The sequence below is a fragment of the Manis javanica genome, chromosome X, assembly GCF_040802235.1.
Source record: "Manis javanica isolate MJ-LG chromosome X, MJ_LKY, whole genome shotgun sequence".
Taxonomy (NCBI): Eukaryota; Metazoa; Chordata; class Mammalia; order Pholidota; family Manidae; genus Manis; species Manis javanica.
This window is the reverse complement of record NC_133174.1, coordinates 84,435,980-84,462,432: the sequence shown is the minus strand read 5'-3', so window position 1 is coordinate 84,462,432 and position 26,453 is coordinate 84,435,980. Positions and strand designations below refer to the sequence as shown.

Below are 26,453 nucleotides of genomic sequence, written 5' to 3'. Positions count from 1 at the left end.
ATGACATGGTACAGGCACTTTAGAAAATATTTTGGAAGTTTCCTAACAAGTTACGCACAAATTTACTATACAACTGCAATTTCCCTAAGAATCTAATGATGAGAAATGAAAATGTATGTCCACACAGAGACATGTGTGTAAATATTCATAGTGGCATTATCCATAATAGCAAAAACTAGAAAAAATCCAAATGTCCATCACCTAGTAAATGAATGAACAAAATGTGAGATATCCATACAATGGAATGCTATTAATCAATTGAAAACAAGCTATTGACACATGCTACAGCATGGATATACCTTAAAAACACTATGCTCAGTGAAAGAAGCTGGACTATATATTATATGATTCCATTTATATGAAAGGGATAAAAAGTATTAGAGTATTTGTATAGGCCTGGGTGTGGGAGCAGAGATTAACTGCTAATGGGGCTCAGATAACTTTTGGGATGATGGAAAAATTTAAAAACTGAATTGTGGTTATGGTTACACAATTCTATTAATTTACTAAAATCATTGAATTACACACTAATGAGAATGAATTTTATAGTATGTACATTACATTTCAATAGATCTGTTAAAGAAAAAAAACCTGAGATATAGGAAATGGAAGAATTTGGTGGACTTCTTTAAGGCCCTTGCTTGGCTTTCTTTAGCCTTATTGTATGTACTAATCTTCAAAGTTTCTCCATCTACACTAACATTCCTTAGATACAAATGAAGCACAAGTCCGTATCTCCAGCCCTGACTGCTAAGCCTTTTTCCAGTTCTAATCTCAAATACTTAGTTACTTTTCATACTGCTCACTGAAAAGGTTAACTAACTTTTCTTTTCCACTTTTTACCTCAATAAGCTTTACTTCTCAATTTTCCTGTAACTATTAGTGGCACCTATATGTGTTCTCTATATTTCTCATAACTTCAGTGTTGCCTTCAATCTCATCATCTTCATACTCACATTAAATTAGAAATGTAGTCAAACTAATTTTTTTCCAAAGCATCTCTTAAATTTTCTCTTTCTACTATCTAATCAAGCATCCTGACATGTCTGCTGGTTTTAGGTCCTCATATACAGATTGTAAAGCAATCTACCTCAAGTACTATTTTTCACATCATTGCCCTTGAGAACCTATAGTACCTTTTAAGTATACATATATCTTTTTTTCTTTCTACCAAAAATATCTGCTGAAAGAAATTTTTTAAAAGCACCCATGGAATAAACCACCTACATGTAAGCATAGTTAATACCTCATTGATTGTACTTCCAGATATTTTAATTTGTATTTATGTCCTTTATTTAAAAAAATTAATTCATATACATAATATTTTGTTATCTGTTTTCATGACTGAATATACTATATTTTGATTACCTTTCTAAGTCAATATATTTTCACTGCTGTGGATAGCAGATTAGTATTCATCTGTGTAAGATGGACTTTCATTTAATCAAACTATTGCTGTTCCCCACTATATTAAATCTAAATTTATAAAATTCTCTTTCAAAGTCTTCCCCAATCCCATGATCTCCAATATCATTACCTATTATTTTCCAACATGAAAACCCCTTCATCCCAGATGAGCTAATCTGCTTATACCTGACATTCATCTAGTTAATTCATGCTTTTAACATCTTCTTATACCCAGAGTACCACAATATAACATTTTCACATGATATTCTATACTTATTAATAAAATTGTTTTTAGGGTGCTTCATACTGTTATCTTTTCTCTCTTAGACTGTGAGGTACATCAAAGGCAGCTTTCAAGGTTTTATTTTCTCTCTGTATCCTCAAAGCAATCACCACAGTGCTGAGTATACAGTAGGTGATTATTAAATGAAAGTTAAATTAATAATTCACATTCTTGCATTCATTTATCAAAGTTTGTGAGCAACTACTATATGTATAACACTGGGCTAAGTGCTATCAAGGAAACAAATAAATATATAATACACAACCTGACTTCTCAAGGAGTTTATAGTCTAGCTGGGAGAAATAAGGCACACAAAGGACTAGACAATACAAGCTACCACTCCAAAAAATGTCAGGAAGCAGTTCATTATTAAGAGAAAATGAAGAAACAGAAAATCAGTGATCCAGGGATCAGAAAAAGAGATAAAAACTGAGCCTTAGAAGAGATAAGCTGAATATTAAAGAGTGAGAGAGCTTGAGAGCATTTCAGGCAGAGAAAAATAGCCTGAGCGAGAAGAGCAGAAATTAGTATTCAGGGTTTATGCAGACGATTTGGGAATAAATTAAGTTTGAAAAGGTAGGTTGAGGCTAGAAAGTAAATGGCCATGAATACCTGATTAAGTTGTCCAGACTTTATCCTGTTAAAATAGCCATTAACTGAGCACCTACTATGTGAATGGTTGTTTACAAGCATAGTGGGCACTTGTTAAATATTGGATATTGGGCATCCTTTCCCTCAGTTTCATAGCACTGATTACCTTTTGAGAAAAGTGCAGTGGGACTATAAGTAGAGGCCTTCCTGTATTGAAGGGGCAGGAAATTGAATTGAAAGTGACTTAAGTTCTAGTTTATCTCATCCACAGCACCATGATAAAATTATTCTTGTTAGGAGGCCCTGTACTATTTTCTGCTTCCTAGGTATCCAGAGCTAATTCAGTTCCTGCCTGTTTTCAGACCTGACTCACTAGCCTCCTGAAGTTTCTGTGAGGCCTTGTTATTTTTCCAATTATTTAAACTAGGCATAAGATAACCAGTTGATTTATGTAACAGCTAAAAAGTCCTAATTGATACATATTATTTTCCACATTTCACTGATAAGGAGACTGTGGATTAGTGAGATTAAGTAACTTTCCAAGGCCATAATGCTAGAAAGTGGCAAATGTATGTCTGAGTCTGGAATCTAAATTCTATAAAATTACTCACCAGAACTAGATCTAATATCTGAATTCAGCAAAGTTGCAGGATACAAAATTAATACACAGAAATCTGTTGCATTCCTATACACTAATGATGAACTAGCAGAAAGAGAAATCAAGAAAGTAATTCCATTCACAATTGCATCAAAAAGAATGAAATACCTAGGAATAAACCTAATGAAGGAAGTGAAAGATCTATACCCTTAAAACTACAAGATGCTCATGAGAGAAATTAAAGATACCAGTAAGTGGAAACACATCCCATGCTCATGGCTAGGACAAATTAATATTGTCAAAATGGCCATTCTGCCTGTAGCAGTCTGCAGATTCAATGCAATTCTTATCAAAATACCAACAGCATTCTTCAATGAACTAGAGCAAATAGTTCTAAATCTCATACGGAACCACAAAAGACCCCGAATAGCCAAAGCAATCCTAAGAAGGAAGAATAAAGCTGGGGGGATTATGGTCCCAGAATTCAAGCTCTACTACAAAGCCACAGTAATCAAGACAATTTGGTACTGGCACAAGAACAGACCCATAGAACAATGGAACAGACTAGAGAGCCCAGATATAAACCCAAGCATATATGGTCAATTAATACATGATAAAGGAGCCATGGATATACCATGGGGAAATGACAGGCTCTTCAACAACTGGCGTTGGCAAAACTGGGAAGCCACATGCAAGAGAATGAAACTGGATTACTGTCTAACCCCATGCACAAAAATAAACTGAAAATGTATCAAAAACCTGAATGTAAGTCATGAAACCATAAAACTCTTAGAAGTAAACATAGGCAACAATCTCTTAAATATAAACACGAACAACTTTTTCCTGAATGCGTCTACCCAGGCAAGGGAAACAAAATAAAAAATGAACAAATGGGACTACATCATGCTAAAAAGCTTCTGTACAGCAAAGGACACCAGCAGCAGAAAAAGAAGGCATCCTACAGTATGGGAGAACATATTTGTAAATGACATATCCGACAAGGGGTTAACATCCAAAATATATAAAGAACTCACAAGCCTCGACACCCAAAGAGCAAATAACCTGATTAAAAAATGGGTGGAGGATATGAACAGACACTCCTCCAAAGAAGAAATTCAGATGGCCAACAGGTACATGAAAAGATGTTCCACATTGCTAATTATCATGGAAATGCAAATGAAAACCACAGTGAGATATCACCTCACACCAGTTAGGATGGCCAACATAGAAAAGACTAGGAACAACAAATGCTGGCATGGATGTGGAGAAAGGGGAACCCTCCTACACTGCTGCTGGGAATGTAAACTAGTTCAACAATTGTGGAAAGCAATATGGAGAAATATCATTTAACCTGGGAATTCCACTCCTAGGAATTTACACAAAGAAAACAACTCCGATTCAAAAAGACATATGCACCCCTATGTTTATCGCAGAACTGTTAACTATAGCCAATAAATGGAAGCAACCTAAGTTTCCTTCAGTAGATGAATGGATAAAGAAGAGGTGGAAGATAAACATAATGGAATACTATTCAGCTATAAGAAAGAAACAAATCCTACCATTTGCAACAACATAGATGGAGCTAGAGAGTATTATGCTCAGTGAAATAAGCCAGGCAGAGAGAGACAAGTACCAAATGATTTCCCTCATTTGTGGAGTATAACAACAAAGCAAAAACTGAAGGAACAAAACAGTAGCAGACTCACAGACTCCAAGAAGGGACTAGTGGTTACCAAAGGGGAGGGTTCAGGAAGAGTGGGTGGGGAGAGAGGGAGAAGGGGATTGAGAGGTATTATAATTTGTACACATGGTGTGGGGGGGATCATGGGGAAGACAGTGTAGCACAGAGAAGACAAGTAGTGACTCTGTGGCATCTTACTACACTGATGGACAGTGACTGCAATGGGGTATGGCAGGGACTCGATAATATGAGTGAATGTAATAACCACATTGTTTTTCTTGTGAAACCTTCTTATGAGTATATATCAATGATGCCTTAATAAAAAAAAAAAGAACATGTGCAATGGTTTTTACAGAAAAAGAAAATACTTAGCAGAGGCTGCATGGCATGACCAAAACTCAGACTCTAGTCTGACTTCAAAGCTAATATTCTTTTCTCTACACTAGTCTGCCTTTCAATGAGGATTCACTGCAGATTTTCAAGAAGCGTATGACATGATGAAAATGGCATTTTAGAAAGGTTAATTTCAGAGCAGAAAACTGGAAGGGAAGCAAGAGAGCTTGAGGTAGGGAGATAAATAACAAGGATGAAGTAAATAATCCAGATGAGAAATGACAACAGTTTGATATAGCTAAATGACAGCTGGAATGCAAGAGTACAGAAGGGAGTAGTTACTAGAATACTTTATCAGTTGTCATAGCTATCTCTCTGAAATGTGCATCCCATTAAAATTTTTACTATTTTATAACTTGGGCCCAGTGATTTCAAATTTCAGTCCAGTAAGCATGTCCTTTACTGAATTAAACAGAATCTCTTAGTAAGCATATTATGAACTTCTAAGTAAATGTACATCACTTGCAGCTAAATTATATACACATCATTTGTAGAAAAAATACAATTTGCCTAGTGATTTTATGATCAAAAGATATTTTATGGCTTAAAATTTCTTCAAATCATCACAAAAGTACAGGAAAAGAAGGATATCACAAAATACAAACAGATATTTGTACGTATTGGCTTAAGTTTTACTCACAAAGATAAAAATAAACCATATAAAAAATAAACTTTCTTTTCAGAAGAATGATTAATCCACTCATGATCTTTATTTTCTGGGCAGCATAAGTCTTTAGAAGCAGCAATCATAATTTCCATTAAAAATAGCTGTACAAGTCAATAGGAAAAATGATATGAATTTCAAAATATGAGAAAAGGAAATAGCTTGAATGAAAGAAAATATAAGTTACTTAGATTGTGAGCATAATGGCAAGAAGGGCAGCACTACCTCTGATAATGTTATAGTTGTCCCAACAAAATATCATGCTTAGGAAAGAACAGCTATGTATAAAGGCTTCAAATGCCAATCAGAATGAAGCATGAGCTGTCTGACAAACGGCACATTTTGCAAGACACCAATGTATGATGATAGCTCAGACCAGGCCATATGAGTTTTGCTCTAGCAAAAGATAGTTTCTACTTTGTAAAGTAGTCATTGAGATGGTACTCAAGCTCTCTAAATAAGCCTTGCTTGACAAAATAACAACCCAAATTTTGTTCAAAAAATGCTATTTATTGTTGCCTTAACTCTTCCCTTTTTTAGTTACAAAAGTAATACATGCTCTTTGTTAAAAATTCAAAAAATGCTTCAGAATAGAAAACAAAATGTTAAAGCTTTTCCTTCCATTTAATTACATTAGTTTTGTGTGTATACTTTCAGATTTTTCTATGAATATGAAAACATGTACATGTCCCATATATATTTTTATATGTACTTATTAAATAGATGAGATCATACTGAAAATATTGTTTTGCAATTTGCCTTTTTCACTTGATACTCTACTGTGGACATCTTTTGTACATATTGAGAACCAGCTCTTTTCTCAGTTACCAAGGTACACGTGTTCTCAAGGTTCTCAAGCTCTGGTTTCTGGCATTTTCACAATCACTTAAATGCTTCACTGCTTTTTGTGTAAAAAAATTTGACTCTCCAAAGAAAAGTATATTTTAAATAATAAAGAAGCTGGGGAATTTGTTTTTTAATAGCCCACAAAAAAGGAAAATTTGCTGTGACATATACATGATGCCTAATTCAAATAATAAGACTCTGGTAACAAAAAAATTTATGTTTCTCCAAGTAGCCTTTCTAAAAAAATATTTTCTTTTATTGTGATAAGAACTCTTATCAGACATCTTAGCAAGTTTTAAGTGTGTAAGACATTATTGTTGACTATCGGTACATTGCTGTACAACAGATCCCTAGAATTTATTCATCTTACTTAACTGAAACATTTGAGTAGCCATTTTTATGATATCTACTACACAATTTATTGAAAAGACATGCTCTGATATTTTGAGATATATTTTACCTTTAATTGCCTAATAGATGTATAGCAATTTTCAAATAATCATTTTCTAGAAATTTTGTCTTCTGAAAGACAATATTAATGAAACAGAAGGTTAAGTAAAGAGACATTTTAATTTAATACTAAATATGGATCCTCATTAAAATTCAGAAATTTCCTTCTGAAGATTCTGCACGGCCTCACAGTTATTAAAAAAGTATGTGAGGTACTCTTATATAGAACTTGGTTGCTAAAACATAAATTGTTTAAATCCTGAAAATTTAGAAAACTAATGTGATTTGCTGCATGCAAATTCAGCACATTTAGGGGACAATAAAAATGGTTTCTACTTCAGCAGCAAGTAAAAACAGTCCTGCTATAGAGGAAGCCAGTTCATTAGTTCAAGAAGTTAGTTTTAGTACTAAGTGTGTTCTTGTGCAGAGCAATACTCTGTGAAAGGATGGAGGGTTGGTTATACACAAGAAAGTATCTTGATCCCAGTTCTAGGGAAAATTAAAATATACTTAGGAAAGGAATGTATATTTATGTATATAAGAAATCACCTATATGGTTCTGTTGTTTATTAAAAAGTACACAAAAATGTAACATGGCCTGAGTAAATAAACACTGAAGGAAATAGAGAAGTACATTCTATTGGGCAAGTGTCCCTGTAGAACCTAAGTTTACTGAGGAAGTTAGAATTCTCTGACTGAGCACTTACCATGTTCTAAGTGTTTTACATGTAATATGTTATTTAAAGCTATTGCTCTGTGGGGTAGGTATTATAATCTAATTTATAAATGAGGAAACTGAGGCAAAAAGGAGCTGAGAAATTTGCCCAGATCACTAGAGGGTAAAAGACACAATTTGCATTTATATATACACGTCTGATTCCAGACAGTGGAGTATCACTAAAATTTTGGGATTAGAAGAGGTATAAAGTAAGTGTTTTTAAGAAGATTTTTCAAAGACCTATGTATAGCATATTTTAGAAGTTAGGGAATAGCTTGGAGGTTGCTGCAAGCAGATTGGCCATTTAGTCTAACAATTTATGTAATTTGGTCATTATGTCATTCTTAACCTTTCTTCCAGAGGTTAGACACATTCTCATGGTAGCAGATAATGAAATTGTGTTAATTAGAGCATTTGGTTACCGCTGAACAGAGAATGCTTTATTAGTGTTTTAGACAAACACTGGTCATAAAAGACAGACAAACCTGTTTAATATTATAATTTAAAAATTTTGATTACATCTGCTTCAAGTGAGTCACCAAACAAAATAATGAATCTGGAGAAGTTATGACTCCATTTCTTGTTTCTTTTTCTGTATAAAGCAGATTTTTTGATAACTAAAAACGAGTTCATTAGACATCCTGTTCATTTATTCAGTTATAGTCATGATACAATTTCCTTACTTCTTCTCTTTTATTGCTGAGTTTCATTACTGTTCTCTAATAGTAAAGTGTTAGTAATCTTCACTTTGAAACTATAATACTAGATTTGCTGAAGATTTATCTCTACTACATGCTAAGCATGTAATTGAAAAGTCTGCCACACTGGAGAATAACTAAACCAAGGATATTAACTGTCACCTTAACAAAATTTGACTCTGGGTCACAAGGCAAATCAAGTTATTTTTTAAGTTGAAAGGAATGGGGCACATATAAAAGTCAGCAACTCAAGTTGATTAAATTTATTAACCTTGGCCCTGAGTTATACTTATTTAACAGGGATAGGAATCCCTATATGGCCCTGTGAATAGTATAATAATAATAGATAACACTTATTGAGCCTTTATGCATCTGATGAATAATTTATATAGCTTATCCTCCCAATTCGTATATAATAACTGTTTGGGGCAGTTCCCATTATCTTCTTTTTACAGATAAGGAAACGGAGACTTGGAGGTGTGTGACTTGTCTAGGGTCATAGAGACAGCAAGTAGAAGGCCTTTAAACCCAGACAGTTACCACAGAGCCTGTGCTGTTGCCTGAAGATCACAGGAAATTGGATCACATCATTATTGTATGTCTTCCTGGGTGTCAATTTTACTCAGGGGCAAGTGCATCTTATGTTAAATAAAAACTAACGTCAGTAAATTATGGAATACAACTCAGATTTTGAAAAGAGATTTACAGTTAAAATATACAGATTTCAAGGGAGTTTCCTGTTTTCAGTGGGTAGCCTCAGGTCACACCTCCAGGCCCCTCAAAGTGCAGCAGGTTCCTGTGCTGCTAGGGATACTTAAATGGAAAAATTCCTAGGATATGTTTCATTTAATTGTGGATTGGTTACATTGGCATTTATTTTAAGCTGTGACCTCCCAGTGTTTGGCTTTTAACCAAATAAAGTCATTAGGTATGTTAGAATTTTTTAAAAAAACCTTTTTTATTAAATCAACTTGTTCTAATATACCTTGTCAGTTTAAGCTAAGACTATTATATAAGTCATAGGAACTTGTGAACTGGTGCCCCTAAAAGTGCTAACACTATGAAAACATAACTATTACCAGAGGAATGGGAGATTGGTCATGGCTGTCATTTAAATCCAATTCCAGCATTTCTGTCTATTTTATTCACTTTTGTTCATTAAAGATGGTATAGCAGAGTGGTTAAGAACTCAACATCTAGAATCAAGCCATCTGGTTTCACAACTGGGCTCTTCCAATTATAAACTATGTGACCTTAGGCAAGTCATTCACTTAGACCCAGTATCCTCATTGAGGATAAGAGGATACTAAGGATGATATGAGGAGAATATCATATAAGGATAGTATGAGAATGTTAATAAATCCCTCAATGATCTCATTAAAAATGAATACTAAAAGTAAAGCACTTGGTCCAGAGTCTGATACTCTGAAAGAGAAAAAGTTAGTTATTGTTATTCAGTGAAAACTATGAACACTTACTACATAATGATTAGGATAATTCAGATCCATTATTAGAGGATCTGAACTATGTTTATTTACTCCTTAATCTGCCCTGAAACCAAAATCATCAACATTTGTGAAAATGACATTTTGAATACATAATAAAATTTGTAAAAGTGTTATTATAACTGTAGAATTATTTATAGCGATGAATACCTAAAAACACCTAGAATGTCCAAAGGAGTGTCTCAGTTTCCCCAGTCTCTGTGAAGAGATTAGACTAGATAATCTCTAAAATCCCTTCCACCTCCAAAAAGGACAATATTTTCACACAGCTGTTAGGCTTGAGACCATTTCTCTAAGCAATAGAAAAGAAACAGGAAAATCTAAGGTAGTCAGTAGGTATTTAAAATTAAGTCACAATACACAGTACTCTAAACTTAACCAAGAAATAAAAAATTTAAAAAAATGTTTTAATATCAAGAAGATAAATCATTATTTCAACACATTGGGAATTACTTAATTATATTTTGAGATATATGTAGTTAATTACATTAAAATTTTATAGTCAACCTTTATAATGGAATAAAAAAATAAATGGTATAAAAAATAAACATGGGATACAAGTTTGAATTTTAGAAAATGGAAGATCATGTAATTTAGGACTGTCAGAAAGTTTGAAAGCTCTCAAAAAGAAAGAAGGCTCTGTGTGGTGTAAAATACTAAAACAGCACTTGGTTTGGATTTTATTTAAAATTGCATTGATTTTTTTCCCTTTGAAATAACAGGAGACATTCTGTTATAGTTACATACCATTTTCTACTCATTTGTATGTACCCTAAGACTCATTTTTCCTTAGAGGACGACTAAATCAAATTAATTAAAAACACCTGGGTATTCTGGATGAAAATTGGCAGAAAAATGTCAGTTTGGGCTTGTTCTACATTGTCCAAATATAATGTAAACTTTAGAAATAGTTATTGTAGTCACATATACATGTATGGACATTGTTCATCATTCAAATCCTTTGAATTTTTCCTCCCTTTTTAGTAGAATAAAAAAAAATGCTTCCAAACCTGCAATAAAAAAGGTCTGCTTTATTTGAATTTTAGTGTGGGAATTCTACAAATGAGTACTACAGGCAAAAATTCTTGAGTGCTCTTGTAAAAGTGTTCCTCTGTCATGTGGATTTACATTTTTGAACATGAATGATATTTTTAAGTTGAAAACTAGCATTAGAACAAATATCCAAATTAGTAACTGATTTTCCTTCTCTGCCATTGCATTAATTGTATCTTTCCTTTTAAACTCCATGCAATCAAGGCTACAGTACCAGAAACACAATTCATTTACTTTAAATTAAAGTTATTTGCTTAAAAAATAAAATGTTATAGTTATATATCATTTTCTACTCATTTGTATGTATCCTTATTTAGGAATGAGTATAGAATGAAATAATTTTGCTGTGAAAACCATAGGGTAAAATAATAACCAATTTTTTATTACTATTCCTTTTTTAACCATAATTTATGAGCAGCTTTAAAATACTTTCTATTTACATTTTAGCAAACAGGTCTCTCTTATCAAAGGCAAGAAAAACAAAGGCACTATCTGTGCTCCTGAAAAATGCTAGCTACCATTCCCATGGCTGGGCTGTAGACAGCCACACACTGGCAACTCCATAACATAGAACATTTGTGTTCTGATTTGTTTTCTAGGTTATTACTGTTGTTATTTGCCCCTTTCTCTCAGATATTTGAGAACAAAATGAGATGCCAAGGATGAAGATATAGCTGCTATAACTACCTCTACTTTAATGAATTCTGTTATCCTTAATCCCATAATTTAGCTCATTCCATCCCAGATAAATCTAAGAAACATTTACCAATTAGGTGATTAAAGACAGTACACAATGGAATAGAATAGAGATTCTAACATACACCCATATATATAACTAATTTCTGATGAAGGTGCAAAGGTAATTCAGTGTAGAAAGGACAGTCTTTCCACAAATGATGCTGGAACAATTAGATATACATATGTAAAAAGTTTTTTTTTCAATCCATGTCTTGTACCACATACAAAAACAGATCAGATCTAAATGTAAAACCTAAAAGCATAAGACTTCTAAGATAACACAGAAGACTATCTTTGTGGCCTTGGGCTAGGCAAAGACTGCTTAGAGATGATACCAAAAAGCAATGATTTATAAAAGAAAAAAGATGATGATAAATTGGACTTCATCAAAATTTAAAACTTCTGCTCTTTGCAAAGCTGTGAAAGACACTGTCAAGAGGATGAAAAGAATATCCATGGATTGGGAGAAAATATTTTCAGAGATTATATTTTATAAAGGACTTGTATCCAGAATATATAAAAAATTCTCAAAACTCAATAGTAAGACAACATCCCAATAGAAAAATGGGCAAAATTTGAATAGACACTTCATCAAAGATTATATGTGGATGATAAATCAGTACACAAAAAGATGTCTGACATTAGTCATTTGGGAAATGCAAAGTAAAACCAGAGTGACATACTACTACTATTAGAATGGCTACATTTAAAAAGATTGACCATACCAAGTGTTGCTACTCCTGGTGGGAATACAAAATTGTACAACCACTTCGGAAACAACTAATTTCTTAAAAAGTTAAATAAACACATACCATGTGATCAAGTCATTCCACTCCTAGGTATTTTTCTAAAAGAAATGGAAACATATGTCCATACAAAGACATAAACAAATGAACAAAGCAGTTTTATTTATAGTAGCCCAAAACTCAAAACACAAAATGCCCATCAACAAATTGTAGCATATCCAAGTAATGGATAACTACTCAATAACAAAATAGGAAAATGACTATGCACACAGCAACATGGAAGAATCCCAAAGTAACTAGGCTATGTAAAATAAGACAAGCAAAAATAGGGATATAGTGTATGATTCCATTTATATCGCATTCTAGAAAATGCAAACCAATCTATAGAAACAGAGAGCAGATCAGGGGTTAGCTAGGGACAAGGGGAGGAGAGGCATGATGGAACTTCTGTGGGTGAATATTTTCTTCATCTTGACTGTAGTGATGACTTTATAAGTGTCTAGACTTATCAAAACATCAGATCATACACTTTATATACAGTTGTATCTTTATTACTTCAATAAAATTGATTTAAAAAAATTAACTTGTATATTCAGATAAAACTTGTCCAGATGAACAACAGCAAAAAGAATAACATGAAAATATGTCCCAAAATAAGTGAGCTTGTCTTCTTAAATATCTACAACAAAAGATAATGCTGTAGCACTTGTCATAGTGTATTATATATGTGTGTTTGTGTGACAGGGGTGGTGGCTGGGGTTGTGTATATGTTCATAACAGAGAAGGTATAAACAGATGTCAAAGAACTATGCCCAGCCTTAGTACACTACTAGAATCTGTGTTAAGCATCATCTCATGTAGAAGTATGAACAATAACTCCAAAAAAGAGTATCATGAAATAATGGAACAGAGAACATATCATTATAAAGTCATTTATAGATAGGCTTATAAAGAAAAATAAGCATATTATAAGTTAGAACTAATACTTACAAAAATATTCACAGTAGAAAATATATCATATAATACATAAATTACATTGATTATCTGAAGAAAATCATTTCTTTTAGGGATCTGCCATTATAAAATTAATAGGCAAAGAAAGCTACAAAAATAAAAGTGTGTTTCAAAATACTTCAGGTAGTACATACACTTAAAAAGCAGACTGTTGTAGTTAAAAGAAATCACCTTTAGTCTATGGCTTGGGGAAAAATATTTTCAAATCAAAAAGTAGAATAGTTCATTAATATATTATCTTTGAGCTTTCTATAAGCTTTTTTCTTTTTATTCTCCTGTTCCATTCCAAACTTTTCTGTATCAGTGTGGATGAGTAAGTACTAACCATTGGAAATCATCTAAACCCTCTAAGGAGATGCTTTTAGAATGAAAGCTGTAATTGAGTCACGTTTGTCCAATATCGTAAGTCAGAACAGAGGTTTCTAAAGGAGTCATAGCTGTCTTAAATCAAAGTCAAGGATTGACACTTCCAATTAGTTTCTTTCTTAATTCAATGGAAAAGCAAACACAGCATATGAGTAGGCAATTCTCAAATGGACGATGAACCTATCAAAAGACATTCAGTCTTACCACTAATCTAACAAATACAAATATATAATAATAACAAATTAATTTGGAGATGTTCATTAAAAATGTGAATAGTGATTACCTCTCAGTGTGTTCTGAGTTACTTTCACTTTCTTATTTGGATTTCAATATACTATCTGACCTTTTTTCAATGTATTTAACAAAATATAAAGTTATTTAAAAACTGCTTCATTAGTTGTTTGCAGTAAAATCACAGACAATGGATCAGAAAACAGAATTCAGAAACAGAACCAAGAGATTTGGTTAATATGATTAAGGTGTTACTGCAAATAAGCATGAGACAGAAAGATTATCAAATAAATGGTACTAAGAAAATGAGCTAGCTAATAAAAATACATTAAAAAAAATCTGGATCCCTAGTACATTGCTCACTCCAAAATACTAATTTCTAATTTCTGATGGGGTACAAAATTTAACATGTATATGAAACCATTAATTAAAGTACTATAAAAATAAAAGAACATTCATTTAAAAAAAGATGCCCCTCATTTTAAATGAAAATAGCAAGTTACAGAACAATATTTATGGTCTAACCCTACTGATTTAAGTCATTATTCCCATAGTACATGTTTTGATTGAAATTATAAAATGAAAGGATATGCACCCAGCAAGTTTTACTCACCATTATATTGCCATCCTCTATCACATGTGCCCAGTACATGGCAGGCATAAAAATATATTAGTTGAATGACTAAATGAATTTAGAGATTATTGATGGGACTGTAAATTGTTATAACTTTTCTGGAGAGAAGTTCCACAACATGTATCAAAGACTAAAATGAGCACACAATTTATTCTAGCACTCCTATTTCTAGGAATTCATCCTATGACTAAGTTTCACAAGTGCATATAGTAGGTATCCAAGGATAATTTTTTTAAAACAGGAAAAAAATGTGTATGTTAGTAGAGGAAGGTGTGGGAAGTAGCTGCCCTACGATAGGAATCTGGTTAAATAAATTAAGGCAAATATTTGCATGGAATATGTATCTATTTTAAAATAAGATGTTGATCATTCACCATGAAAATATAGGCACAATTAATTGATAAATTATATTAGCAGGTTACAAAGCATAATATTATGTCACATAGATAAAACAGTATATATAAATAGGCAGGTGGGTATATGTAAAAAGAAAATTCTGGAAGGAAATGAATCAAAATGCTAACAACGGTTATGATTTGGTTGTTAAGATTATGTATTTTTACTATCGTTGGAATTTTCTATATTGCATTTTTTTCTTTCAATGCTTATATACTTTGACAATCAGAAATAAACAATAAAAGGAAATTCACTTATAATAAAGAAAATAAAAATGTTTCCTAACTTTTAAAAAATCCATAACTAAATGAAAAAGCACAAATCCTATAGCAAAAAAGTTAACATAAAGGTTAATCTAACTTGAATATTTTTCCTCATTTGAAATGAAAAATCATCATGTTACATTTTAATTTACTACCTGTATTCTATGAGCAGATTTAGACAGTGAATGTGATTAATTAGGTTATTTTCTACATTAATATGTCACATCACCTCTTTGGAAATTTCTGCTCCCATAGAGATATCAAGATATTTTCCAATTAAGTTTTTTAAAGACTAAACCCTGTGAATTTTGTTCAAATACAGATAGGTAATTCTTGTCATTCATAAAAATGGGTTAAATATGTTCCTTACCTTTTCATGAAAAGTAAACACTGGTCTTTTTGGTTGTACCAAGGGAGGTGTTCAGTAGCAGAAAAGAATCCTGTAAATAAAAATAACAGATATCTGTTTTTAAACTTAATTTTGTAAGTTTATTCACATACTACTGGACTTGTAAATCATACTTTAAGATGGCTAGAATTTTACAATGTTAGAAGGAAACTGGTGGCATATGACATTGTAAAGTATATATACCCTAACAGAGGATGCACTTTCAGCACAACAAATTCCCCCTCCTATCCTGCTGTTCGTGTAATTGAAAACTGTACGAAAGTATAGAGCAAACAATCTGCTTTTAAACACTACTACCTAATATTTGAATGCCCTTTTATTTTATCAACGAGGTTGTTGCAAGCATTAAAAAAGGATACGTGGCAAGTCAGCAGCGATGTTGGACTATATTAAATGCCAGCTTAAAAAGAGAAATACAGTAAAAATGGTGTAACTGACTCACGGCAACATGGGTTCGCAAACCTTGTAGTTGGATATAAACCAGGCTTGCCAGACACCACAGACAACACTTATTAAAACTGCTACGTGGAATGCAATATGCCTGCTTTCTAGCCCCTCCCCCCTATGCCAAATAAACGACTCCCCCCTTTTTTCCAGTGTAAAATTACATGCTCATAGATAAAATAGATAAAGTAGAATTTTTAAAAAATCATCCATAATTACACTACCCAATGACGCCATTTGGAGTATTTTCATCCAATTTTTTAAAAACAGATTTTTGTCATGAGGCTCCTGACAAACGGGAATTCAGGATGAGCGAATGGGAGGATAGTCCTCTTCCCTTGTTAGGAACTATGTCTACTACTTTTGTCTCATATCTAAGCTTTTTTTTTGAGTTACAAAACTATAAAGGTACAATTTTGAGGGGAATTAACGTCTTCGAGGCGAGTGTGCCTCAGCTACCAAGGAGCGTCTGGGAAGGTAGGCGGAGCCTGGAGGGCGGCCTGTGCGTTTGGTCATTCATTTGGCTTAGGGATTGTCAATCAAACTTTCCCAGCAAATGAGGTGCGAGCTAAAGGCACACTGGGAGCTCAATTTACGGCTGGTCTGACTGTAAGGGGAAGGGTCTCGCGATCTAAACCGTGAAGAGATCTTGGGGTCTTACGCTGCGCCTTTCGGTGCGACACGCCTCTGTCTGCAGCAGCGGCACCAGGGAGAGGCCTTGCCACCGCTGCTGTCGCCCAGGCCTCCACTGCTGCTGCCACCTCAGTACGATCGCCGCAGCCCAGTCCCGCCTCGCCCCGCCCCGCGCTACTGTTGCCTTCGCCGTTGCCAGCTCCTCAGTCCTGGCCTCCGCCGCAGCCACTCAAGCATCCGTGAGTCATTTTTTGCCCATCTCGGGCGCTCGCGGTCTCAGCGGTAGCCGCCACCTTAAAAGGTTTGCAGGCTTGCAAAATGGCAGAAACCGACCTTAACATGGTCTCGGAACCTGCCGCGCAGGGGGTTGCTGAAGAGATGATGGCTAGCTCGTCTAGTGATTCTGGGGAAGATTTTGACAGCAGTAGCGCTAGCAGCAGCTCTAGTTGCAGCAGCAGTTGCAGCCGCCGCAGCCGCTTATATAGAAAGAAGTCTCTAGTTGCAGCAGCAGTTGCAGCCGCCGCAGCCGCTTATATAGAAAGAAGAGGATACCTGAGCCTTCCAGAAGGGCGCGGCGGACTCCCTCGAGCACAAATTTCGTAGATCGGCTCCCTCAGGCAGTTAGAAATCGTGTGCAGGCGCTCAGAAATATTCAAAATGAATGTGACAAGGTAGACGCCCTGTTCCTAAAGGCAATTCACGATCTCGAAAGAAAATACGCTGAACTCAATAAGCCTCTGGAATGATCGGCGTTTTTAAATCATCAATGCCGAATATGAACCGACAGAAGAAGAATGTGAATGGAATTCAGAGGATGAGGTGTTCAGCAGAGATGAGGAGGTGCAGGAAGACAGCCCTAGGGAAATGCCTGCCTTAGAGGGTGAGGAAGAAGAAGACGAACCTAAAGAAAAACTTGAGGTAAAGACTGAAGAAAATGAGGGTCCTAAAGAAATTCCTGTGGCAAGGTCTGAAGAAAAAGCCGAGTCCAAAGATTTTATGGAGCGAAAGCCTGAAGTAAAAGATCCTAAAGAAGTCCCCCAGGTAAAGGCACAAGATAAAGAACAGTCTAAAGTAACAGAGGCTAAGACAAAGGCTGCAGTTAAGAGAGGCTCCTAAGAGTTCCTGAGGTCAGGCCTAAAGAAAGAGTGAATCTTAAAAGAGCTCGCAAGGGAAAGCCAAAGAAAGAAGATCCTAAAGGCATTCCTGAGTATTGGCTGACTGTTTTAAAGAATGTTGACAAACTTGGGCCTATGATTCAGAAATATGATGAGCCCATTCTGAAGTTTTTGTCAGATGTAAGCCTGAAGTTCTCAAAACCTGGTCAGCCTGTAAGTTACACATTTGAATTTTATTTTCTACCAAATCCATATTTCAGAAATGAGGTGCTGACCAAGACATACATATAATAAAGTCCAAACCAGATCACAACGATCCCTTCTTCTCTTGGGGATGGGAAATCCAAGTTTGCAAAGGCTGTAAAATAGACTGGAGAAGAGGAAAGAATGTCACCATGACAACCACTCAGCATTGCACAACTGCTACTGGAGGCATTGAAATCCAGCCAAGAGTGGTTCCTAATGCATCAGTCTTCAATTTCTTTAGCCCTCCTGAGATTCCTAAGATTGGAAAGCTGGAACCACGAGAAGGTGCTATCCTTGATGAGGACTTTGAAATTGGTCAAATTTTACATGATAACGTCATCCTGAAGTCAGTCTATTACTATACAGGAGAAGTCAATGGTATCTATGATGATGGCAAAGATTACGGAAACAGAAAAAGGCTGCCTGAAAAAATTTTCAAGAATCTTAAAACTTTAAGCAGAAGTGAAGCAGGTTTATATAGCTTTGAAAAAAAAAAAACAACCCTGCCCTATAACCTCAACATTAGTATTCCTTATAGTCTTGTGTTTTCATATTTTCTTGGTAGTCTAAAAAATTGTCTTAAAGCATCTTAAGTATCAGTTTATTCTGTCTAGCCTGTTGTAGTGTTATTCTTTTCAAAAAATGTAAACTGTTAGTTATCTAAAGCATGTTAGTTTGGTGCTGCAGAGTTTTGATTTTTGTAAAGTCTTTTTGTCATGTTTCTATTAGAATATAGTTGTGGAAACTGTCAGAATTGTTAACTAAGACAAATATTTGCTTGAAAAAAAAAATGTTCCTGAAGTACCAAGGCAAGTGTTTTTTTTTTTTTTTCCAGCCCAAAAGACTAAGGTTTTAAATCATCTTGCACTGGCTGTGCCTTCATTACTTTGCTATAGATAATATAGTACTTATATAAACTAGAACATTGTATTGTGAAATTTGTGTAAAAAAAGATTACCATACATTTAAGAATGTCCATGAGGACTAAATATGATACAACTGCTGTGAGCTTGTTTATGTGACATAGTAGTCTGTAAATTTAATCATAATGAAGTTACTGTTTACCACTGAGGTGTTAATATGACATAGTATTAAAAAAAAGTTTTTACTCATCTTAAACTATGTAATTGTAAACTAGAGTTACTAGCCACATTTTCTTTGTAATATGTTCTGTTTTGCCTTTCACTGGAAATGATCACTTTATATCATGTTTTTTTTCATGTTCTTATATTGCAAACTAAAATAAGTATCAAATAAAGTGTATTGTGGTATAAAAATCTAGCATTTGCTCCTAATTATAAAAAATGTGATTATAGGAAAAGGGAAATTGTAAAAATATAACAATTATCCTGATATATTTCCCAGAAAGGGAAGGAAGGGCAGGAGGTGAATGGGAAGAGGGTGGGGAGTTGAAAGGATAGGAGGGAATAAAGATGGGGGAGAAGGGGGAGGGGAGGGCAGAAGTGCCTCACCCAGAAACTTTCACTTTGAGGAGAAGGATGAGTAAATGACTCAGGATGGGTAAAGTGACCCAGGGCAACGCTCCACCTTGACTTGGGAGGAGGACACACTCTCAAGTGTGGCTTGTTTTTTCTTATAGGTGACATCATTTTCTCACCTCTTCTGCACCATGCAGCTGGTTTCAGGGTAATTAAATCCTGAGATTTGGCTTTGGAATTAGTATGAGGAGAAGGCCCCTGAACTCAGTTTACCAGAGAACTGCACACTGGGCACAAAGGCACACGCACAGCAAATAAAAAAAATATTTTATTTCACATTTGCCATTTCCCCACCTGCATAAATATTTTCCTTTGAGACCTTACAGAAAAGAGTTGTGGCAGCAGGGAGACAGGTTTGGGCATTTCTGTGTCTCCTGGCATAAAATTACTTAACAGTCTTCCCAAATCCCATCCTATATACTTCAGTATCTTGCTTTTATCCCTGCTTACTAATAGTCCCCTTCTCATGTCTACAAATGTAAAATATTACAACCCAAGATATACTACATTTAACCAATCACATATGTTTGCATATTTAGATTGTTATGCTTTATTCAAAACCAAGACACAAATTACTGCTTTTAGCAATTCCACTGCAATTTTGAGAGTGCCTTTATTTATGAGACTTTTGCTTTCTTCAAGGAAGGGTGTGGTACTAGATTTACTTATATGTCAGGGCCAATGGAAGACTATAATAAATATGGTGTAACTGCCGCACAGGTTCCCAAATCAGATGTATAACTGTTTGCCAGACATCAGAGATAGCAGAGCCCCTAAAACTTCTACTTGGAATGTAATATCCTTATTGCATCTTAGAACACTTACCAAAGCATTTAGCCCTTTCCTGCTGGGTATTTTCCAATATTAAAGGGACACATGTCACTATAGAATACTTGCAAAATAGAAGCAGAAATGTAGAAACTAAAAATCATGCAGAAGCACACTACAGGAAGATGTGTCCTGTATAGATGGGCGTATTTTTCTCCCAGTCCGTTTCTTAATTAGGTTTTACTTCAAGTTCTTGGCTCAAATCAAAAGGCGAATGCAAGTTGGTGGCGGGTGTAAAAAGCAAATTGGAAAGAAAGCGTACTGGTATTTTTACCTTTTCAATTTACGGGCGGCTGGGGTGAGGGAGGGGCTTAGGGCGGGGGGCGGGGGCAGGTGCCAAGGATTTCTGCGGCAGAAAGCTAGGATTGTGGAAATAAAAGCGGTCTGAGCTGTGCGCTTCAACCACATTGGCTAGTAGGAGGTGAACAGAGCCTGGAAACCCGGCGGGCTGGCATATTCGTTGGGAGGCAGGTTTGTCCATCACACTTGATTAACCAATGAATGATGCCAGAAGGAGGAGCCGACTCCTTCCGGGCAGAGGGCGGGCGTGAGAAGAGACTTTACCGGGTGTTGCGCCCCTTCGTTTTGGTGTGCAGTTTGCTTTTGCTGTGATTCGAGGTAAAGGCCAGCTGTCCCCCTCCTCTGCTCTCAGCCCGACCTTGGAAGTCGTCATCTCCTCCTGCTCTGCAGTCGCCCCCAACTCCTTCTCTGTGAGTTCTTTCCCACCCCGAATTGGGCACCGAGCGTCCACGGTAGTCGCTCTAAAAGTTTGTCCTTCTCCTTTAACATGGCCGACTCAGGTAACGAGGGGCTTTCCTCAACAGCAGCAGAGTCCGCTGCAGAGGTAATGGGAAGAAACTGTCCAGCAAAGTGAAGAAAGCGACAACACAGTCAAATGATGAAAATGCCCCTTTCTGCTGGGGTCTAGGGATACCTGCGTTCTTGCCCTCAAAAAGCTTCAGGGGCCATGTGATAATATGGAAGCCAAATTTGAAAAGGCATTGCAGGCTCAGGGAAAAAAAAGTATGAACTCTTCCTTGATGAGGTTTGTGACCCACGGCATATGTATTAGGACAGCCGGCAGTAATAATAACTTCAATGCACTTCTAAGTTACTTCAGGTTTTTGTGTTTTTTTGTCGAGTGTATTTTTTAAATTAAAAAATTTAAGTATAAAACAGCATTTAGAAGTATACTTTTCTTCAAGAGAAAACAGCAAATTCTTTAAAGTATCTCTTTGTTCATTACTATATATTATGAACCTATAATGCCTTTTTGTCATGTAGATTTGAGAGAGGGAAAATTATCAGAACTCTTCACTGAAGCTAATATTTATTTGGGAAGGAAAACGTGCTTAAAGAGCCAACCCAAGTGTGTGTTTTGTCTCCAGCTCAGAAGGAGAAATGGTTTAAATCCGTCAATTATTGTTAGGTGTGCCTTCATTATTGCGCTATAAAAATGTGACTTCTTATGCTGTGGTACATTACAAAATTTTATCGCTTAAATAAAGTAGCATAGGGTTAAGAGCTTTCAAGAACACATTAATATCGTTAACTATTGTTTTTTAATTTTGGGTAACAGGGATTTATAAAGAAAAAATAAACATAATGAAGCTGTAGTGCTAATAAAATTGTTTGCAAGTGTGCCACTCATCTTTTACTCTTGAGTTACAGGAACTAAAGTGATTGAGGACATTTTCTTTTCACTATGCTTCACCGAAAGTTGTCACTTTATTATTTTATCACATCTTCTGATTATAAAATAGATTAATTATAGAAAAATTTGAAAATATACTAAGAAGTAAAAAAATGATTCAAACAATTCTGTGTTCAAAGATAGCCACACTTTATGTGAAAAAGAAATATCTTTACCTTTATTAAAATGATAACTATTATCCCTTTCACTTTTCATTTATTTTGGAACCCTTTCTATATTAGTGCATATAAACTTCATTCTTTTTAAGATATTAAATGGATACAACTTATTTAATAAGCTTGTGGGCATTTAGATCAGGAGCATATTTTTCTACTTGATTAGTAATTGGAAGCACTATCTTTGAAATAAAGAAAAAATATATGTTGAAACATTTTCCCTTTTGACTTTGTTTAGTTTTTTTCTCTCTTTTTCTCTGTAGAAGAGTTTTAATGTTAATCTAGTCACGTTTATCTTTTTTTCCCCATTATGAAGTTTGGGTATTTGGCTTAGAAAGACCTTTGTACGCCAAGATAATTTTTTTAATTGCCTAGTTTTCTTAAAACACTCCTTATAGTTTCATTTAAAGGTTTAATCTTTCTGGAATCATTTTGATGTACAGATCAAAGTAGTTATACCACTTTTTTTTTTTTACAGCCAGGCTCATTTATTTGCATGTTTCTGTGGCTGCTCTCGCACTACTATGGCAGAGTGCAATAGCTCTCATCACATGGTCTGCAAAGGCTAAAATTCTTATCTTATTTATTTATTTGTTTAACTTTGGTATCATTAATCTACAATTACATGAGGAACATTATGTTTACTAGACTCCCCCATCACCAAGTACCCCCGACAAACCCCATTACAGTCACTGTCCATCAGCGTAGTAAGATGCTGCAGAATCACTACTTGTCTTCTCTGTGTTGCACAGCCCTCCCCGTGCCTCCCCCCACATTATGCATGCTAATTGTAATGCCCCCTTTCTCCCCGCAACCTTATCCCTTCCTTCCCACCCATCCTCCCCAGTCCCTTTCCCTTTGGTAACTGTTAGTCCATTCTTGGGTTCTGTGAGTCTGCTGCTGTTTTGTTCCTTTACTTTTTTCTTTGTTCTTATACTCTACATATGAGTGAAATCATTTGGAACTTGTCTTTCTCTGCTTGGCTTATTTCACTGAGCATAATACCCTCTCTCTCCATCCATGTTGTTGCAAATGGTAGGATTTGTTTTCTTCTTATGGCTGAATAATATTCCATGTGTATATGTACCACATCTTTATCTACTGATGGACACGTAGGTTGCTTCCATTTCTTGGCTATTGTAAATAGTGCTGCAATAAACATAGGGGTGCATCTGTCTTTTTAAAACTGGGCTGCTGCATTCTTAGGGTAAATACCTAGAAGTGGAATTCCTGGGTCAAATGGTATTTCTATTTTGAGCATTTTGAGGAATCTCCATACTGTTTCCCACAATGGTTGAACTAATTTACATTCCCACCAGCAGTGTAGGAGGGTTCCCCTTTCTCCACAACCTCGCCAACATTTGTTGTTTGTCTTTTGGATGGTGGCAGTTGTTACTGGTGTGAGGTGATATCTCATTGTGATTTTAAATTGTATTTCTCTGATGACTTAGCGATGTGGAGCATCTTTTCATGTGTCTGTTGGCCATCTGAATTTCTTCTTTGGAGAACTGTCTGTTCAGCTCCTCTGCGCATTTTTTTATTGGATTATTTGCTTTTTGTTTTTTGAGGTCCATGAGCTCTTTATATATTTTGGATGCCAACCCTTTATCAGATCTGTCATTTATGAATATATTATCCCATCCTGTAGGATGCCTTTTTGTTCTATTGGTGGTGTCCTTTGCTGTACAGAAGCTTTTCAGCTTGATATAGTCCCACTTGTTCATTTTTGCTTTTTTTCCCTTGCTCGGGGAGATATGTTCATGAAGAAGTTGCTCATGTTTATGTCCAAGAGATTTTTGTCTTAATGTTTTTTTCTAAGAGTTTTATGATTTCATGACTTACATTCAGGTCTTTGATCCATTTTGGGTTTAGACAATGATCCAGTTTCATTCTCTCACATGTAGCTGTCCAGTTTTACAGATACCAGGTGTTGAAGAGGCTGTCATTTCTCCATTGTGTGTCCATGGCTCCTTTATAATATATTAATTGACCATATATGTTTGGATTAATATCTGGACTCTGTGTTCTGTTCCACTGGTCTGTGGCTCTGTTCTTGTGCCAGTACCAGACTGTCTTGATTACTGTGCCTTTGTAGTAGAGCTTGAAGTTGGGAAGCGAGATGCCCCCTGCGTTATTCTTCCTTCTCAGGATTGCTTTGGCTATTCAGGGTCTTTTGTTGTTCCATATGAATTTTAAAACTATTTGTTCCAGTTCGTTGAAGAATGCTGTTGGTAATTTGTTAGGGGTTGCATCGAATCTGTATATTGCTTTGGGCAGGATGGCCATTTTGACATTAATTCTTCCTAGACAAGAGCTTGGGATGAGTTTCCATTTGTTAGTGTCCTCTTTAATTTCTCTTAAGAGTGTCTTGTAGTTTTCAGGGTATAGGCCTTTCAGTTACTTGGTTAGGTTTATTCCTAGGTATTTTATTCTTTTTGATGCAATTGTGAATGGAATTGTTTTCCTGATTTCTCTTTCTGCTAGTTCACCATACTGTATAGGAAAGCAACAGATTTCTGTGTATTAATTTTGTATCCTGTAACTTTACTGAATACAGATATTAGTTCTAGTAGTTTTGGAGTGGAGTCTTTAGGGTTTTTTATGTGCAATATCATGTCATCTGCAAATAGTGACAATTTGACTTCTTCTTTACCAATCTGGATGCTTTCTACTTCTTTGTTTTGTCTGATTGCTGTGGCTAGAACCTCCAGTACTATGCTGAATAGCAGTGGGGAGAGTGGGCATCCCTGTCTTGTTCCCAATTTTAGAGGATAAGCTTTCAGATTCTCGCTGTTAAGTATGATGTTGGCTCTGGGTTTGTCATATATGGCCTTTATTATGTTGAGGTACTTGCCCTCTGTACCCATTTTGTTGAGCATTTTCATCATGAATGGATGTTAAATTTTCTCGAATGCTTTTTCAGCACCTATGGAGATGATCATGTGGTTTTTGTCCTTCTTTTTGTTGATGTGGTGGATGATGTTGATAGATTTTCGAACGTTGTACCATCCTTGCATCCCTGAGATGAATCCCACTTGGTCATGGTGTATGATCCTCTTCATGTATTTTTAATTTGGTTTGCTAATATTTTGTTGAATAGTTTTGCATCTATGTTCATCAGGGATATAGGTCTGTAATTTCCATTTTTGGTGGTGTCTTTGTCTGGTATTAAGAGTGATGTTGGTTTCATAGAATGAGTTTGGAAGTTTTCCCTCCTCTTCTGTTTTTTGGAAAACTTTAAGGAGAATGTGTATTATGTCTTCTCTGTATGTCTGATAGAATTCCGTGGTAAATCCACCTGGCCCGGGGGTTTTACTCTTGGGTAGTTTTTTGATTAACTCTTCAATTTCATTGCTGGTAATTGGTCTGTTTAGATGTTTTGTTTCTTCCTTGGTCAGTCTTGGAAGGTTATATTTTTCTAGGAAGTTGTCCATTTCCTCTTGGTTTTCCAGCTTGTTAGCATGTAGATTCTCATAGTATTCTGTAACAATTCTTGTAATTCTGTGCGGTCCATTGTGATTTTTCCTTTCTCATTTCTGATTCTGTTGATGTGCGTAGATTCTGTTTTTCTCTTAAGTCTGGCTAGGGGCTTATCTATTTTGTTTATTTTCTCAAAGAACCAGCTCTTGGTTTCATTGATTTTTTTCTATTGTTTTATTCTTCTCAATTTTATTTCTTCTTTGATCTTTATTATGTCCCTCCTTTTGCTGACTTTGGGCCTCATTTGTTCTTATTTTTCCACATTCAATAATTGTGACTTTACACTATTCCTTTGGGATTGTTCTTGCTTCTTTAAATAGGCCTGGATTGCTATATACGTTCCTTTTAGGACTGCTTTTGCTGCGTCCCATAGAAGTTAGGGCTTTATGCTGTCATTGTCCTTTGTCTCCATATATTGCTTGATCTCTATTTTAATTTGGTCATTGATCCATTGATTATTTAGGAGCATGTTGATAATCCTCCATGTGTTTGTGAGGCTTTTTGTTTTCTTTGTACAATTTATTTCTAGTTTTATGCCTTTGTGGTCTGAGAGGTTGGTTGGTAGGATTTCAATCTTTTTTCACTTACTGAGGTTCTTTTTGTGGCCTAGTATGTGGTCTATTCTGGAAAATCTTCCATGTGCACTTAAGAAGAA

At 35.3% G+C, this 26,453-nt stretch overlaps 3 protein-coding genes across 26 annotated transcripts in view; 2 read left to right on the top strand and 1 right to left on the bottom strand.

Moving 5' to 3' along the window:
* The window catches only part of FAM133A (family with sequence similarity 133 member A), a 47,954-nt gene extending 30,556 nt beyond the window's left edge, over positions 1-17,398 (bottom strand). For 3 of the 10 annotated variants that reach the window (XM_017642995.3, XM_037003833.2, XM_037003836.2), the window contains exons 1-2: positions 16,790-16,904; positions 15,646-15,715 (exon numbers count right to left, since the gene is read on the bottom strand). The gene's annotated coding sequence lies outside the window, so the exon portion shown is untranslated. Of the gene's footprint in view, positions 1-15,645; positions 15,716-16,126; positions 16,217-16,352; positions 16,593-16,789; positions 16,905-17,313 lie in introns of those variants that run through there. The other 7 variants (XM_017642993.3, XM_017643000.3, XM_017642994.3 and 4 more) reach the window with 3 other exon arrangements.
* Positions 17,080-19,395, top strand: NAP1L3 (nucleosome assembly protein 1 like 3). The gene is given in 5 exon segments (XM_017642991.3): positions 17,080-17,245; positions 17,248-17,501; positions 17,503-17,860; positions 17,863-18,161; positions 18,164-19,395. Coding segments are annotated over 5 exon segments (1,629 nt in total). The 3' UTR covers positions 18,716-19,395.
* A 1,591-nt stretch (positions 19,396-20,986) lies between these two features.
* The window catches only part of ERVFC1 (Endogenous retrovirus group FC1 Env polyprotein), a 435,581-nt gene continuing 430,114 nt past the window's right edge, over positions 20,987-26,453 (top strand). For 13 of the 15 annotated variants that reach the window (XR_012127471.1, XR_012127469.1, XR_012127473.1 and 10 more), the window contains exon 1: positions 20,996-21,159. The gene's annotated coding sequence lies outside the window, so the exon portion shown is untranslated. Of the gene's footprint in view, positions 21,160-26,453 lie in introns of all 15 variants that reach the window. The other 2 variants (XM_073227853.1, XM_073227852.1) reach the window with 1 other exon arrangement.